Source organism: Orbicella franksi, chromosome 9, assembly GCF_964199315.1.
Source record: "Orbicella franksi chromosome 9, jaOrbFran1.1, whole genome shotgun sequence".
Taxonomy (NCBI): Eukaryota; Metazoa; Cnidaria; class Anthozoa; order Scleractinia; family Merulinidae; genus Orbicella; species Orbicella franksi.
Genome location: NC_138153.1, coordinates 26,865,442 through 26,883,568, shown reverse-complemented (window position 1 = coordinate 26,883,568; position 18,127 = coordinate 26,865,442). Strand labels below are relative to the sequence as shown.

The 18,127-nt window shown below is 39.1% G+C and overlaps 2 protein-coding genes across 5 annotated transcripts in view; one reads left to right on the top strand and one right to left on the bottom strand.

Annotated features, from left to right (window-relative positions):
• LOC145498178 (neuroepithelial cell-transforming gene 1 protein-like) overlaps positions 1-18,127 on the top strand; it is a 73,083-nt gene that overhangs the window by 13,058 nt on the left and 41,898 nt on the right. The window lies entirely within an intron of this gene.
• Positions 3,354-17,755, bottom strand: LOC145498211 (uncharacterized). Its single transcript, XM_081478109.1, has 5 exons — positions 16,479-17,755; positions 13,180-13,439; positions 12,099-12,615; positions 10,128-10,382; positions 3,354-8,135 (listed from the first exon to the last, which is right to left on the bottom strand). Exons 2-5 carry the CDS (start codon positions 13,333-13,335, stop codon positions 3,946-3,948), a joined length of 5,118 nt encoding a protein of 1,705 aa, XP_081334235.1. The 5' UTR covers positions 13,336-13,439; positions 16,479-17,755; the 3' UTR covers positions 3,354-3,945.

The following is an 18,127-nucleotide window of genomic DNA, read 5'->3' as shown; positions in this document are numbered from 1 at the left end:
AGCTGGAACATAGGAATGCAGTGGGAGTAATGGGTGAAACGTAATGGGATTTCCAGAAACTTTATGGAAATATGTAGGTATTCAGACACATATTTAATGAATTTCTTTTGTACTATTGTTAATGACTTTCTTTAGGAGTGAGAAAATGATTGAATGACCAGTCCACAATTTAAGTGGGGTAGGGGGGGAGTAGATGCACATTTTTAATGCAATAGCCCATTGGATTGTATTTTTTATACTGTTAAGTGGAAACATGTCCAGGCGATGCCACCTAACCTCGTAGAAGCACTTCTAAGTACAATTTACATCACTAGGCACCTGATGGATTGATAGAAGTAACAAATCCACTCTAATCTAAATTAAAGCCTGTTGAGCACAGCTGGCTCATAGCTCTTAGCACTTAATTTTGGGTTCTGTATCATGAAGCAGATAGGAGTATTGCTAAGCACACCCTCCCCCCTCTCCACTCCTTAATGGGATTTTAGCCATCACAGATCACCCCTCAGTATTGTGTCAGGCTACTCCAATTATTGGCTAGTGCCCATTTATACTCCTGGCTGGACAGAGGCACTGCAAGTAGTAAGAACACAAGACAACTTCCCCAGCAAGTGCTTGAACTAACCAGTAGGCCAGCAAGCCTTTTAATAATAGGTCAGGAGAACGCATGTTGCTGTTCGTTTTTTATGTGGGTCTCTCCTGTAGGTCTGCCGGCAAAGGTTATTAAGCATAATGCAAATGCTATGAGCATATAAGCATAAACCGCAGTGAAAACTGTAGCTTATGCAATATCACAGTTAGTTACCCAGTTTGTAGACACCCTATGTCTTGGTCCCGGGTTTTTCAGAGCATTTCATTTGCATTGTCCAAGGGATACCCTTTTGCAAGCCTTTTGGCCCACCGCTGTCAGTGCGTGATTCTAGTTACTGTAGCATAAAGAAACATGGAGTAAGAATATTTTGCTCTCATTCAAACCACATATAAACATCACATATGACCCATCAGTAAAGGATAGCTTCCATATATGAATAATTACACTCCCAAAGATGTCCCTTTGTGTATGCAGTTAATTTACCTATTAGGTAAGTAAACATTTCATTTAGCAAAAGTTTGTTCCTACAAGGGTGGGGTTGTCTGACTTAATTTCTACTGTCCCACACCCTTCAAGAGAACAAGTTGTTGTCACAGCCTAATAGTTGCAAATTGTTCACATTTTGGATCACGTGTACTAAGGGCATCCACAGTCAAGTGCCCATAGACATCCTTGATCAACCCTTGATGAACCTTTGATGAACCCTTGATCAACACTTGATCAACACCCGATAGATATCTCAATCAATACTCCATTGACACCCAATCAACATCTCAATCAACACCTGATAGACAGGCGGTCAACGATTGACTAACTGTACTTGGTCAATTGACGATTGACACTCGGTGGCTTGTCTTTGAAACATAGTTGACTCTTGACCAACTGTTGCCCGAGATGTTGATCGAGTATCAACAGAGGTGTTGATCAAGTATCAATCGAGTGTTGATTGAGGATAATGGATATTGATCAAGGGTATCGATCAACAGTCAGCTGCAGATGCTTTTGGCACACATGATCCCACCACCCTATCCTAAACAAGTATGGGAGCTGTTTCAGCAAGCCATGCTTAGCCAAGATTATCCCTGATGGGATTTTCCATGCACTTGTGCTTTGTTTCAGCAGGGGAGTGTCTAATGAGAGTGGTTTCACCCAAAGAAATCCCATTAAACCTGGCTCTGGGGTTAAAGAAAATAAAGCAGGAGAGCTTCCTTCAATGTTGATGAGATTCTTTTTTGCTAGAAATATCCCCAGAAGCTTTGGAGACAAGTGTGAATATTAATATTTCAAAATAGGGCTACCTTTAGGTTTGGTTCTTAAATTATTTGATGTCAATAGCCGACAAACCAATCCTTTGATTGCCTTTGGAATCTATGTCTTCCCATGCTGTTGCATTTCCAAAGCCAAACAATGCATATAGATATTTAAAATGGATGGCAGTTGCAGAAAAAAAAAAAGTCAAAAGTGATCCATTAAACAGCTGAAATTTATTTTCCAAGATTATTTGTTTAAAAAAATAACACTTCCAAAGCTTTACTGGATCATCAGACTAAAGCAAAAAGAACCAGTTGACCACATTGTACTGTCATATTTGTTCAACTGTGGACCATATAATGGAATCATCGAAACTTGAAGGCATGCTTAAATCCATTATTTTTAGTATAGCATCTCAATTCAATATTAAATGAAAGTTACTATTTCATATTTTGGCAATACTGCCCTGAAAACCTACAGGAGTGCAGAATGGAGAAATTGAAGATCCTACAGTTTCAATGCTGAATCTAACTGTTATGTACAAAGATTCCAGTTGGAGTTTTTAAAACTCAGTGACCAGTCCAAGACTTGGGAGGAAAGGACTTTTTGCAAAACACCTGAAATATTTACTGAAGCATTCTGCTCTCCTGATAAAGCTGATAAAGACTCCAGATATGACATGATGAATTGAAGTCTGTTTTGTAGCTAAGAAGCACACAATTATTTCAACATAAGAAGACCTAATACTAGTCTAGAAGTACTAAGTGGATACTGTAATTAACTATTGTATCACATTCAGTGCATGCCACTTCTTTTAACTTAAAAATTGGTAGAAAAATCAATGGCTCGCATGGGATGAAATCCTTTATGTCAAGCCCTTATGGTCAACTTTCCACTTGGTGAACAATAGTAATTTTGCTCATTATTTAAAGCATATTGTTTTAAAAGTCTCTGCTGCTTGCCTCAGACCTGAAGAAGTGTCTATTCTTTCCAAAATATTCCTATGTCAAATTTTTTAATGACATTTAGCTACAAAAAACTGCGATAAAATATTTTTTAGAAACATTATAAAAAGTTAAAAAAGTTCTTAACTTTTTGACTTGATAATGTTGTGAAAACATTGAAACGTCGCCTAGCTTTTGAGCTTTTTTTTAACTTTTTATAATGTTTTTAAAAAATATTTTATACCTGTAAGTCAAATTTAAATGCTTAACTGGGCCGTTTTAACCCTTATTTCTAACAATACAAGCCTTAAACTTAGGATTAACAATAGCAAATTTATACTCAACATCAAAAGAAGGATTTTCTACATCAAGTTTAAATAATAATTGTCTACATAAATGACCAAACTGTTTTTTTGTGCTCTGATTTATTTCCTATTGAACAGGAACATTATTCTTCTGGTTTTCAAACAGCACCGACAGTTTGTTCTTTTAACATTGTACAGTTCCATAAAATATCAATACCCACCCCAAGGAAGGTTAACAGAAATTCCAAGCAGGAGGGGGGGGGGGGGGGGGGGGGAGTCAAAAGCCTAAATTTTTAGAGGAAAGTATGAAGCTAAACCTGAATTTCCAGGAAGTGGGGGTTTAAACTAATAATACCTTCCATGGAAGGGGTATGGATACTTTCTGGAACAACACCTTGCCTAAATATGGCAATACAAATCTGCACTTTTTGTCTAAAGCTGATCACCAGTAACAAGATACCAAAACTCTACTATTCTCCTCAGGGATGGTGAGCAGAAGATATCCACCTAGCTCCTACCTTGCTTGGGAGATATCCACTGTTACTGACTTCTACTTTGGTCTAAAACAACATCAAACAAAACAAGTAGGAAACATTAATTAACAAAACTGGTCATGTTACTGCATCTGCCAGGACATGTACATAGAAGATGCTCTTTGGGCTTGTCATCTAATCTTCCTCCAAGTTGGCGTAATGAGCAAAATGTAAATTGTAGGAGGCTGGTTCAAAGGCTCCCATAGAAGATTGATGGCAACAAACTGTTAACAAATTACTGTCCCTTGATACTTGAACTTCAGTCCAGTCAGCAAGCCACTTAAACTGTCAAGAGGGTGCTTCAGTTTATTAATATGATGAGTTTATGGTGGCACATAGGCTGGAGGTAACCTGTACCCAGAATAAGCTACCTTGCGACTTCCACCAGAAACACTTCCCCCACTGCTGCTGTAACTATAGCTATATGAAGTCTGCTTAAAACTAGCACCACCACCACCTGAAGCCATACTAAAACTGACAGCAGTACCACCAGCGCCACCACCAGCTGTGCCACCAACACCACCACCACTGCCCACTGCACCACCACTGCCACCACTGCCGCCACCGCCACCGCTTCCAGCTCCACCACCAAAGGCACCACCCCCAGCACCACTAAAAGAACCAACTCCTCCACCAACACCAGCTGCACCACCAGCACCAGCTGCACTGCTGCCACCAGCTAAACCACCGCCGCCACCTCCAGCACCTCCAGCACCACCACCACCACCACCACCAGCTCCACCACCATTGCCTCCAGCAAATGCAACATTGCTACTGCCACCACCACTTGCCATTTGTCTACTAGACATGAAAGTCGGTGCTTGGTAGGGAACAGACTTCGCTTCCTCAATCAAGAGTGGTGTTCTGTCACCACCTAGAACAGGGCTGCGTGGGTACACAGGTGGCACAGGGGGCTTTTCATTTGGCAGGACTATTGGCTGCTTCAATAGCTGTTCCTTGATCTCGTACTCTTCCTGGAGGACAACTGGCTTTCGCTTGTAGATGAAGGTTGTTTTCTCTGCCCCTGTCATTTTCTGCTTTCGACAACATCCCATAAGGATTAGCACACAGCACCCAATGAGAAGGAGAACAATGGCAAGTACAATGGCAGGTATAATTGCATAAGTCCACCATATTCCACCAGGCCTATCTGCAACTAAACCAGCAACAGGCGGTGCAACAACTTTGCATGGAGAAAGCATTTCATAAGAGCCAGATACCACCCTAAAATCTGGAGCAAGTGCCACTACAAACTGTGGATTCAAATCATTGCCAAACCAAAAGCCATCAATGAACTTTGCCAAGGTAGGATGAGAACATTCCTCATATGGCAAAAAATCAAAATAGAATGTAAATAGAATTCCAGGAGTGTAGCTGACCACACGCACGCTGGTGAAGTTTACTCCAAAGTAACTGGCTATCTTGTCTAACAGGAGCACTCTGATTCCCACATTGTCCATGAAGGTAGCATTGTCATAGTCAATCAGAATGTTAAACTTGTGACTGTAAGGAATGTTGTCTTCCAACACACTCACTTCAAATGCATCATAGGCCTCACTTCCTTCCTTGTCAGCAGCCACCATCAAAAACTCGTGTAATCCAATTCTATTAACATCAAAAGGCAAGCCATAAATTTCTTGGTGTGAAGAATTGAGGAGTATCCAAGATGTCCTGAGAAGTTTGTCTCCATCTATTGTCCTCATTTCTAGCTTTAAGTTTGGTGTGTAGAGGTCTTCTTTGTCGTAAAATGTGTCATTAGGAATGTGAAATCGTAACCCTTGTCCCTGGAATACATCCAGCCGATCAATGTGATTGTACAATTGTGGAGGTGTATTATTTGGTGGTTCAGGAGTTTGGCAAATGTCCAGGCCTTCGAACGAGCCAGAAGAGACTAGGAACTCGGGACGAAGAGCATTAATGAAGTTTTCATTTAACTTTTTGTTCATGATAAAGCTGGATTTCCACTTCAACAGCCGTAGGTCATCACATGCTAGATTTGGGATGGCAAACTGGAAGACAGTTGGAACATCTGGACCATAGCTACGGACACGAACATCATGAAAGTCCACTCCAAAGTAAGTTGCAAGCTTCTCCACAAAAATCACTCTTGAATTCACATTGTCTGCAACTGTAGCATCATCAATGACAATAGTAAACTTGTGGTTATAGATATTAGTATCTTCCAACACCTCCACTTCAATTTCATCGGAAGCTCTAAACCCTCCCTTGTCAGTGGCAGTCAAGTAAAACCTGTGCATGCCAATTTTGTTATTGCCTATAGGTAAACTTATAATTTCCTGCTGTGGAGAGTCAAAAAGAAGAATCCATGAAGTTGGTAGCAGGTTTTCTCCTTTCATCGTTGTCATGAACAACTTGAGTTGGTGGGTGTACCCATCTTCCTTGTCATAGAATGTCTCTCTAGGAATAGGGTACTTCATTGCTTGTCCTTCGAATACAGTTTGGCGCTTTGTAGGGTTGATGGTTACTGGTGGAGTGTTCATATATTCTCCACAAAGTTGGTAATAACCAGAAATTACATTAAAATCTGGAGAGAGTGCTGCCACAAATTTTGGATTTACATTTCTGTCGCTCCAGAACCCACTTTTCACCTTTAAAAGATTTGGGTCGTCACATGGTCCAGCCGGAACAGTATCAAATCCAAAAGTAAATGTATCAGGGTTTTGACTCAAAACCCTAACGTTGTTGTATTCCAAGTCATAATAACTGGCTATTTTATCTATCAGTTTCACTCTCTGGAAAACATCTCTCTTGATTGCATTGTAGTTTTCAATGCGGATGGTGAATGTGTTTTCATAATTTTCTTCCGAGACAATGATCCTCAAAGTAGTAAATCCTTCCTTTCCTTGTCTATTTCTTGCAATAAGGCGAAAATAATTACGTCCAACTGTACTGATATTCAAAGGTAAACCATAAATGTCCTGCTGATTGGAGTGAAGGAAAATCCAAGAGGACGGTGGAAGTTCTTTATTCTCCATTGTCCTAATGCTCAGCCGCAAGTTAGGTGTATAAAATTCATACTCATCGTAGAAAGTGTCGTAAGGGACATGGAAGCGTATTGCTTGTCCCTGGGACACTCTTTTGGTAATATGTGGTTGACCTACTGGGCTGCTCTCCAGTTTGGGTGTAATGCCTTCGCAAGGTCCAATACCAAAGTAGTAGCCAGTCAAAATTCTTATTTTGTCTTCTCTAAGGGCAGTTACAAATGACTCATTGACCTCTTTTTTATCATCAATCCAGAAGCTATCTATGATCCTTTTCAAGAGTGGATTGTCACATTCCCCATATGGAATGGAATCAAACCTAAAATGAAAAGATACTCCTTCGAGATACTTGGCGATACGTACACTAGTTAAGTTTAGCTGATAGTATTTAGCAATTGCTTCCAATAAGAACACCCTGTTTTTAGTATTTCCTGCCAAGTCTTCATAGCTATAGCTTCGAAGGAGGATTGAAAACTCATGATTGTAATGGTTTGTGTCATCCACTACAAGCACCTTCACACTGGTAAAAGTTTCAAGTCCTCCACTGTCAATAGCAACTATGCGAAACTTGTGGTGTCCAACTAAATTTGAAGCATTTGGTTGGGCATAAATTTCCTGCTCTGAAGGATTAAAACCAATCCAAGAGGTTGCAGAAAGAGCTTCACCATTTTTTGTTCTAATTTCAAGCTTCAAGTTACGTGTGTAAAAGTCCTGCGGGTCATAGAAAGTGTTCCATGGGATGATGAAGTGCATTCCTTGTCCCAAAGACACACTCAGTTGACCAATGTTTTTGTTTACTTCAGGTACGGAATTCTCAGCAGCAGTTGGTGTACATAGTTCAATTCCCTCATGAAAGCCATACAGTACGTCAAACTCTGGAAGGAGGTATGTCTGAAAGTTTGGATTCAGTTCTCTATTATTTCTGCCAAAGCCATCTATGAGATTTTGCAAATTTTTACTGTTGCAGTTCTGGTCTGATAACTCAAATTTGAATGCAAAGAAAATGGCACCATGTTCATACATGTAGGATGCAAGATGTAACTGAGACAAGTCCAAACCATAGTAGTTGGTAATTTTTCTCATTAGTTGAAGTCGAATCCCAACATCATTTATGAATTTTTTGTAGTCATAATTCAGGCAAATTGTAAACATGTGAGTGAAAGAGGTTAGGCTGTCGGACACTTGTACTTTAAAGCGGTCAGATACAGTTTTTCCACCGTTGTCAGTGGCACTGAGAACAAACTCGTACAATCCAATGCTGTCACTTCCGAAAGGCAGGCCATAAATTACTTGATTCAGTGAGTCAAACATTATCCAGGAGGGAAGTTGACCAAGACTACCTGTTCTCATCTCTAGCCTTAGATTTCTTGTGTTGCCATCCTGTTGGTCATAAAACATATCAGCTGGGATTTGATATCGAAGTGCTCTTCCAGTGAAGAAGGTCATTTGGCCAATTGACTTCCGAATGACAGGTACAGTGTTAACAGGAAGGGGACTCCCTGTTGTATATTCTCCACAAAGTTGGTAATAACCAGAAATTACATTAAAATCTGGAGAGAGTGCTGCCACAAATTTTGGATTTACATTTCTGTCGCTCCAGAACCCACTTTTCACCTTTAAAAGATTTGGGTCGTCACATGGTCCAGCCGGAACAGTATCAAATCCAAAAGTAAATGTATCAGGGTTTTGACTCAAAACCCTAACGTTGTTGTATTCCAAGTCATAATAACTGGCTATTTTATCTATCAGTTTCACTCTCTGGAAAACATCTCTCTTGATTGCATTGTAGTTTTCAATGCGGATGGTGAATGTGTTTTCATAATTTTCTTCCGAGACAATGATCCTCAAAGTAGTAAATCCTTCCTTTCCTTGTCTATTTCTTGCAATAAGGCGAAAATAATTATGTCCAACTGTACTGATATTCAAAGGTAAACCATAAATGTCCTGCTGATTGGAGTGAAGGAAAATCCAAGAGGATGGTGGAAGATCTTTATTCTCCATTGTCCTAATGCTCAGCCGCAAGTTAGGTGTATAAAATTCATACTCGTCGTAGAAAGTGTCGTAAGGGACATGGAAGCGTATTGCTTGTCCCTGGGACACTCTTTTGGTAATATGTGGTTGACCTACTGGGCTGCTCTCCAGTTTGGGTGTAATGCCTTCGCAAGGTCCAATACCAAAGTAGTAGCCAGTCAAAATTCTTATTTTGTCTTCTCTAAGGGCAGTTACAAATGACTTATTGACCTCTTTTTTATCATCAATCCAGAAGCCATCTATGATCCTTTTCAAGAGTGGATTGTCACATTCCCCATATGGAATGGAATCAAACCTAAAATGAAAAGATACTCCTTCGAGATACTTGGCGATACGTACACTAGTTAAGTTTAGCTGATAGTATTTAGCAATTGCTTCCAATAAGAACACCCTGTTTTTAGTATTTCCTGCCAAGTCTTCATAGCTATAGCTTCGAAGGAGGATTGAAAACTCATGATTGTAACGGTTTGTGTCATCCACTACAAGCACCTTCACACTGGTAAAAGTTTCAAGTCCTCCACTGTCAATAGCAACTATGCGAAACTTGTGGTGTCCAACTAAATTTGAAGCATTTGGTTGGGCATAAATTTCCTGCTCTGAAGGATTAAAACCAATCCAAGAGGTTGCAGAAAGAGCTTCACCATTTTTTGTTCTAATTTCAAGCTTCAAGTTACGTGTGTAAAAGTCCTGCGGGTCATAGAAAGTGTTCCATGGGATGATGAAGTGCATTCCTTGTCCCAAAGACACACTCAGTTGACCAATGTTTTTGTTTACTTCAGGTACGGAATTCTCAGCAGCAGGTGGTGTACATAGTTCAATTCCCTCATGAAAGCCATACAGTACGTCAAACTCTGGAAGGAGGTATGTCTGAAAGTTTGGATTCAGTTCTCTATTATTTCTGCCAAAGCCATCTATGAGATTTTGCAAATTTTTACTGTTGCAGTTCTGGTCTGATAACTCAAATTTGAATGCAAAGAAAATGGCACCATGTTCATACATGTAGGATGCAAGATGTAACTGAGACAAGTCCAAACCATAGTAGTTGGTAATTTTTCTCATTAGTTGAAGTCGAATCCCAACATCATTTATGAATTTTTTGTAGTCATAATTCAGGCAAATTGTAAACATGTGAGTGAAAGAGGTTAGGCTGTCGGACACTTGTACTTTAAAGCGGTCAGATACAGTTTTTCCACCGTTCTCAGTGGCACTGAGAACAAACTCGTACAATCCAATGCTGTCACTTCTGAAAGGCAGGCCATAAATTACTTGATTCAGTGAGTCAAACATTATCCAGGAGGGAAGTTGACCAAGACTACCTGTTCTCATCTCTAGCCTTAGATTTCTTGTGTTGCCATCCTGTTGGTCGTAAAACATATCAGCTGGGATTTGATATCGAAGTGCTCTTCCAGTGAAGAAGGTCATTTGGCCAATTGACTTCCGAATGACAGGTACAGTGTTAACAGGAAGGGGACTCCCTGTTGTAGTAGCCAGCATGACAGTTATACTGGGAGCAATAGATGATGGTGGAGCCATTGTGGCCGAAGGTGTTGGAGACATGCCAGTCAGTACTGGAGTTGGAAACAGATTGCTTACTTGTCGACGTACCCTTTTTTCATGAGGTTTTGGCTGCCCAGTTACAATATGCCACCCACTAACAGGGGCTTCAAAAAATTGTTTAAATGTTCCCTGCTCAGAACTGGACTTCAAAAGAGAGACCATTTTTATTCCTATGACGAAAACAAAACAATACGTGGTTTAAGTACATTGCTTTTTTACACCACCATTTGGTCTTGCCAACACAATCCTACAGATATAAAAACTACCATGTGTGTAGGGTCTAAGGTGACTGAGGTGGACCAGGAAAAGTTGTCTGTTGCACAACACAGCAATAACTGGCAGAGATAGCTTGTGCTAAACAGGAAAATATTTGGCTCTTGGTCAGTTTGCACTGACCTCTCTGGACTTGGTCTGTATGTTATGAACTGAAGTTAAATATTTTCCCATTCTGCCCACCTGCTCATTTAATAAGTTTATAATTTCAAGTATTTTGCAACCAACACTTAACAACTCAATCATTAATTTTTTAAACAAAATTGGGTTTGGAGGAACCAGTTGGTGCCTCTTTAGTGCTGGTGCTCACAGAGTTTAAAGAAAATTTTGAATTAGATAGCTGTTTTCAGAAAGTAGCCAGCAAATTTGCTGCTTGTGATGCAAGTACCTGAGCCGGGTTGTTTGAAAGCCAGTTAATGCTAAGCCAGGATAAAAAGTTAATCAAAGAATGAATTTTTGTCCACTAAAATATCCATACCAACCCCAAGGAAGGTTAACGGAAATTCCAAGGGAGAGGGGGGGGGGGGGGGGGGGGATTCTAAAGCCCAATTTTTTGAAGGAAAGTATGACACTAAAATGGAATTTCCGGAGGGGTGGGGTGGGGGTTCAAGCTGAAAAACCTTCTGTGGGAGGGGTATGGATATTTTCTGGAACAACACAATAGAGTTTTGAACAACCTGGCATTGAAGAACAGAACTGCCTAGCAGAGTGCCACAATATCCATCAGCAGCTGGCCACTTTTGACAACTTTGTCAGAGTGCAAAGAAAACCATTTTTCAAATTTGGCCTTTAGGCAAGCTGTTACTATGATGAACTGTTCCAAAAGTCATTCTCACGTAGCCTCCAAAAATTTCTTTCAAGCCTTAACTTAATCAGCTTTAGACGTTTTTCCCAAAACACCTCACTTGCTCATTGGGCAAGCAAAGAATGGATTCCACTAGCCTGACTGCATAATTATTAAGAGTTTCTTCTGCTCAACTTTTACACCAATAAGTATTGCCAGTCCCTCTGGATTACATGCACATGTTAGCAGGCTGTTAGCCAAGATTTGAAAAGTGGGCATCCAAAATGTGCTATAGCTATAGCAAAATATGAAAAATAAAATGATTTTCTTTAATAAGTGGTCGCATCCACAGGGTGCCTGGATGTCCATTTGGCTAAAAGCCTGCATGTTAGTCCATTGCCAGTTATCTTCCATCATAATGTGTCAGATCTGACCTAGTAATTTACTAGTTAACAGACTGTACCATTGATTCATGCTTTCACGAACATGAGAAGTTTGGAGAGAACAAAAGAAGCATAAGAGTCACCCAAGGCACAGCCAAGGACAACTTCTAGCTTCTTGAGTGCTCCTCAAACTTCCTATTTACAATTTTACAACTCAATAATGTACTCCATATGTTATAGCAGGACTTTTTGATCAGGTCACAAATAGGGTAGGGAAAATCATAGAGTTTGGTCTTAAATAGGGTACAGGATTTTAGAAGCAGGCTGCACACCCCACCCAATTTTTCTGCCATCCCCTGGGGGGCGGGGGGCGGGGGGCCACCATAACTCATAACTCCCTAATCAAAGTCTCACTGGTTTCAAAACATTATTATTGTACCACACACCTGCAATATCCATTCCACAGCCAATTTTCCAGGAAACTACAATACCAGGCTTCTTGGGATCAGCTACATTTCCTGGTCCTGCTGTTATCATCACAATATTTTTGAACCCAAATGCTGTGCTATGTCCCTTTCCAGCTGACATGTGAAGGTCTGCTATGTTCACGTCAACGAATTCTGACAGTTGTCTCATGAGTTTCATTCTCTCCTCTCCACAGAGCTCCCCCACATGAAGATCAAACTGAACAGTGGCAACAGTGACGGGCATTCCATGAGAGCAAAGTGGTTCTGTAAAGGGTGGAACCTTTGTCTCGTTTGACATCATCGATTTATTCTCCAACATGGTATGTAAGTCTTGAACATCAATAGAGAAAACAGCCTTGTGCAATCCGCTGTCCCTTAGATGGACCTCAATATCAACTCTCCCTTTGTCTCGCTTTAAGGGTAACCCATAAATTTGGTTCTTGGTTGCATCAAAAGACAGCCATTTAGGTAGCACTGTTTTTCCTTGTTCTAAGGCCTAACAGACACAAGAAAGACTTGTTACTTATTTTGAAGCTGCCTGCACTTTTTAATAAGCCTGCTTAATTTCTTCTTAGTAGTGTCACTACAAAGGGGCTTTTTTTGAATGTGTAAATGCCCATTTTAAACGAACATTCTGTTTCTTCAAAATGTAGCTGGTAATCAATGCTGCCACAATCATTCTAGTTTCTGAAATAGTGTTGCATTGTGGACACTGTCAATGCTTTATATCAAAAGTTGCATGACAACACCTAACATTCCAGTTTCCCCACCCTTGCAATAATTACCAACCACAACTTCATTGTCTCTAAGCTTGTGGTATTAAGTAATATTTTGAGTCACTTAAACATTCTGTATTTTTGCACTTTCAACAAATATCAGACCTGACCAGGCATGTGGTATTTTGAAGATGCAGTTCTTTTTAATTGATTTTTTTAGGGGCAAGTCTTCCATCCGTGTAATTAATGCCTCTTTCAATTAACACCAATATTGATTGTTGATACTTCACTGGATTAAGTGATATTCATTTCACAGTATGCATCTGCTTTGATTCACAACATACCTTGTATTGCTGTTTGCTATGTCGAGGGGGTAAAAAGTATTCAAATGATCTCCCAATAACAGCTATGGCATCTGGTAGTCTTTGGTATTGTTCCTCCAATTCTTTACCACAGACAAGCGTCACAAGGAGGCAGAATATGTGTATTATGAAGTTCATTTTGCAGATGAGAAGTGTGCTAGCACTTCTTAACTCTTTTGTACACAGACGCCTCAACCACAGCTTAAACTTAGCTTCTGTAAGCTATCAACACATTGATGGATCTGTGGAAGTAAATCACACAGCAATCTTTTAAAAAGAAAACAACCAACAAGCTCATTTGTGGTCAAAAATATAAAACGAAAAGTTTAACTTCTGGCTAAGCTGAGAGCATTTTTTTCTAACATTACAATAATTGGAATCGTAAAGCATTGCTTGTCCTTTTAACCAAAACTGAAAAGAAAACATGAAGAAAACATAAAGGATTTAAGTTTGCTAGCCTTAAACAGACAGCGAGTAGAGACAGTACAGATTCTTTTGCACCATGTGTCATCACATACTTTTTGCCTGTTCTAGCAAATACTCCCACAAGAAAATGATAATATATCGTTTTGACTGTTTAACATTTGTGGCTTAATGAAGCAAAGAAAGTTACTTTAGAGTATGCATATTAATCGTGGTGTTACTTTAAACGTGCCAAAGAATACAATGCTTTATTTGTTAAAAATGGTGATGTCATATCCACAAGTCTTTCTAGAAAAAAAGAAGTGGTAGACTAAATAAAAATTACATTTGAAATGGCTGTGTGCCAAAATACAAATGCAGACAATATTTTAAGATCTACCTGCAACAGCTATGGTGACTGTGATTTCAAAAGCATAGGAACAATTAATTTAGATTTTATGCAGTTCGAAAGATAATTTTATGATAGAATTAAAAGATTTTCTATTTACATCTTTGAAAGCAAGAGAGATTTTGAATATTTACCAAACTATTGAGAATTGATAGTTATCTTGGAAACAAAATTGTCCGTCTTTTGAAACTTTCTCGAAATTACTCTGTTTACAGATTCTTGTTTAATTTCTCCTTCAACAGAATTTTGATTACAAAGTTTTATTCACTATGTCTTGACACAGTGCTGTATGAAGAAAAGATACAAGCTTTTCATAATATTTAACTTACTGACTGGCTGTAATATCTGATTGCCTAACTGGCAAAATACTTCTGTTCGGCATTAAACTTGAATTCTTCCATACTAACCAGTTTTGTCTTGCCTTTAAACATTAATCACACTCCAGACATAAAAATGTATTAAAAAATAATGATTTTCAGCACTAGTGGACTTGTGTGACAAAATCAGTATCTCTTGCTTTCACTCCTAAATTAAATTCATTTTGCACAAATCTAAAGCAGATTAATAAATTAATCCTCTATACCAAAGTTAAAAGACGAATACGCATTAATTATTAAACTGAACGTTTCAAAATTTAAATGTGCCAGCCAGGTTAAACGACTTATCAACAATATATTGCATTAGTACAATTTTCTCTGTCTAAGGAGTAGTGACAATATCTAATTGCAATTTGCCTGGTTATCGTTGCTTTTTCATTATGTCTGTCACTTGTACTTTAAAAATCGGATTAAAAAAAAACTGTGATAAAAAAACGTCAAGACAGAAAAGTGAAGTTAAGATAATGCTTAATCAATTTATCCTGTGACGCCTTTTGAAAATTATGCTGACTTTCCGGAAATTATACGAGTTGTGAACCGCCGCGATATATTTTTTTCTTCAGGGCGAAAATATCCAGCGCTGTCGTTCCCCAAATAATTCTTTTCAAACAGTTGTACTATGATCATTAGAAGATAATTAGCGCCATTTTGTAAGCCAATTTCCTATCATTCAACCATCTCCGAAAGCTGTCAACATCACATTTCGTAGGTTTTGTTTAAAATTCACGATTCATTTAAAATTCACCACCTACCGGTATCAAAGATCGAAACATTAGCTTCGACCGTGCTGAAGATCGTCGACAGACAGCGTAAACGTTCTTCACCGAAAACCGAAGGAAACTATTTCCGAAAGATTTTGGTTTTGCGTGACTTATACGTTGTCGATGACAGGAAACCCAACACAGCGTGAAACGTGCGAACGAGTTGTTGAAGAGTTTTCAACAAATGGTGTTATCTGGCCATCAGACAAAACACCGGTCAAAGAATAATGATGAATTGGTATTTTGCCTTTCTCGGAAGCATTCTTTATCGTGTTCTGCAAGTAATATTTTATACGAAAAACGGAACTGTTTGGCGTGGGCTACGATTCAGTAATTTTCACTGAACTGTTTTGACTCCAGTTCACGCCCCTTATTGTGGGTAATACGACAACCAAAACAAAGAGATTTACTTTTCAAAGAATAGCTGCCATCTTCTGAGGCCTAGAATTAACTTTTTAACCCCACGTATTTCTGGAGCCCGAAGCAAAAGCGATTCTGTACTGCTTGCTTCTATCTTTACTTTGATATTTGGGTCGGGGGTCATCCATTAAAACGCAGTTTGAAGCATTTTCAAACACCGACAATATAAACTTCGGAGTAAAACAGCTTCAGACGGAGAACGTACGTTTATATTCTATTTACAAACTTTCATTGCATTAATTTGACCAGTCGTAGCGACTCGCACATGTGCAGGTCAAAAAAGCATCAAACGAGAAAGTTGTCTTTGGTAGAATTCAGCCCGTGGACACTCATGAATCAACCAAAGAAAACAAAGATTAATATCGAAAGAGAATAGGACCATGTTAAGCCACGAAATTGTTCAATATATTTAAGCGTTAAAGTTTAATTTCTTCCCGGCAACAGAACACGCATTATCACATATGTTATTCATATGCAGAGCTTGTACATGTGAATGACTTTCTTGCTTTTGGCTTGTAAAATACCCGAATGCGATGTTTTAGTGCGTCGAATTATCTTACTGTCCAAGGTAAAACTTCAAGAGCCGGCTGAGAGTAAACGAATCTGCTCCTTCTTTGTCACAGAAACATAGCCATAAACTGAAATATTCCGAACAAGCGACTTGTTTAAAACAGTGCGCAGATTTCGCGAAGTTTTAGGAGTTTCGCTAGTGTCAAATTTGGCTGAACGCATTTCCTGGAAGTAAAACTGTGTCTCTTTAGCTAGTCGATTTTTACAACTTATAGCCACTTGTACTGCTTAAAGAGTTACCTGATAAATTAAGCGGGAACCGGCTATTCAAACGACTGTGACTCGTTTAGTTAACTTGCGAAAGGTTTTTGAACTACAACAACACTTGACTTTCGATCTCACCTCGTAAATGAAACTACACAGTCTTCGGTAATAAACTCCAACAAGAGCACGCCAGATAGTAAGAGATGTGGTAATTGCTCGTTTTTCACCACCCAAGATGTTTTCTAGTTCACTTCTGTACAAAAACTACCCGCGAGACAGCGTAAAGGTGTGTTTGTCAAGACGCGACGCGTTTCCGTACTTCACTGATGATTGGCAGTGACAAAAGTCTGCGGTCTTTTGCTCTGTTGATCACAGTGAATGGAGCGTATTTTTAAAAAGCGGTTGGACTCCCAGCAAAAAGGAAATTGGTTTAACGTTACTTTGACCCGTAAACTAAACTTTCAAAACAACGCTGTTTGGAGCGAACGTCTAATAAGCTTTTAGTCTCAAGGTTTTTGTCATCGTCCCTTACATAGCGTTTTGTTGGTTTTCCGGAGGGGCGAGTGAGCGAAATCAAAGAAAAACTTGCGGTGAGCCCCCACACCACAAAAAATGAATTAGAGCGATAATGGGTTTGTTTGCAAACTTACCGAAGATCTTTTATTAGAAAATATTCTTAAAAGCATTTAGCGAGAGGGAACTATTTAAATGATATCGGGATTTGAGTTCATTAGGTCTTTGTTCGCCACAGAAATGTTATTTATATATACATCTTTGTACTTTGACTTTTAGAAGATGTAAATTTTTGCACGATTTGCGGTCATTATTAAACTACAAAATATCACAAAAACGCATTTTCATGAATATCAGAGACAGTTTTGTTACAATAATTTTTAATATCGATAAGTGTTTATATATTTTCTGCGGGATTGTCGGGGCTTGTGTCCAAGCGATTGAGATAGCTATCCCAGGATTTGTAAATTTCACAGCTGTAGTAAAAATAAAGTTATTCGGCGGACTGAATGAAAAACTTGATAAAATCTCCAAGAATTATGTTTTCAGAGACAGACAGAGAGAGACCGATTGTAAAGATATTAAAATATTTTAAAATGTTTTCATCGTATATTGGACAGGTGAACTCCTTTCCGTTTCTTTTGAACACTATTGTCGTTACACTGGACAACAGAGCACGAGAATTTTCTCTACAAGTGAGGATGCGTCGTGCTTCAAATGTTCCAGGTAGAAGACATGTCAGAACGAACAACTTTCTTACCGTTATATGAAGGTTCGTGCTTTTCGTAAATGGATTTAAGAAAGGATTAACGGATAAAACTTTATCACTCAATTATTGAGATTGTTTTCAGCTTCTCATTTCACGCAACGAAGGTATTATTTGTAAAAGTTGTTTGCAAAAAGGCAATCTTGACTGGATCACAACAAGATCTGTAGAACAGAATGAAATCACCGAATGAAAAATTTTCGAATTAAATGTTTGAAGTGCGACACGCTCGCTTGTGGTCTAATTTCGAAGCTGCTTTGCGTAACTTCTCAGTCTCTTAGTCTTTCTTACAGACAACAGAACAGAACATAGAAAAATGAAATGAATACGTGATATTGTTTCAGTCGAAAGCTTTCACAGAATTCGCTGATATTTGCAGATCAGGCTGAAAGCTCGCCTATGAGATTGTAGCTGATAGGGGTCCTGATACGGTTTTGAAAGTCTCGCCTCTGTTTCGTCGTTAAAAAACCACCGTAATTCGTTTTGTCTACATCTTGCCAAAGACAAC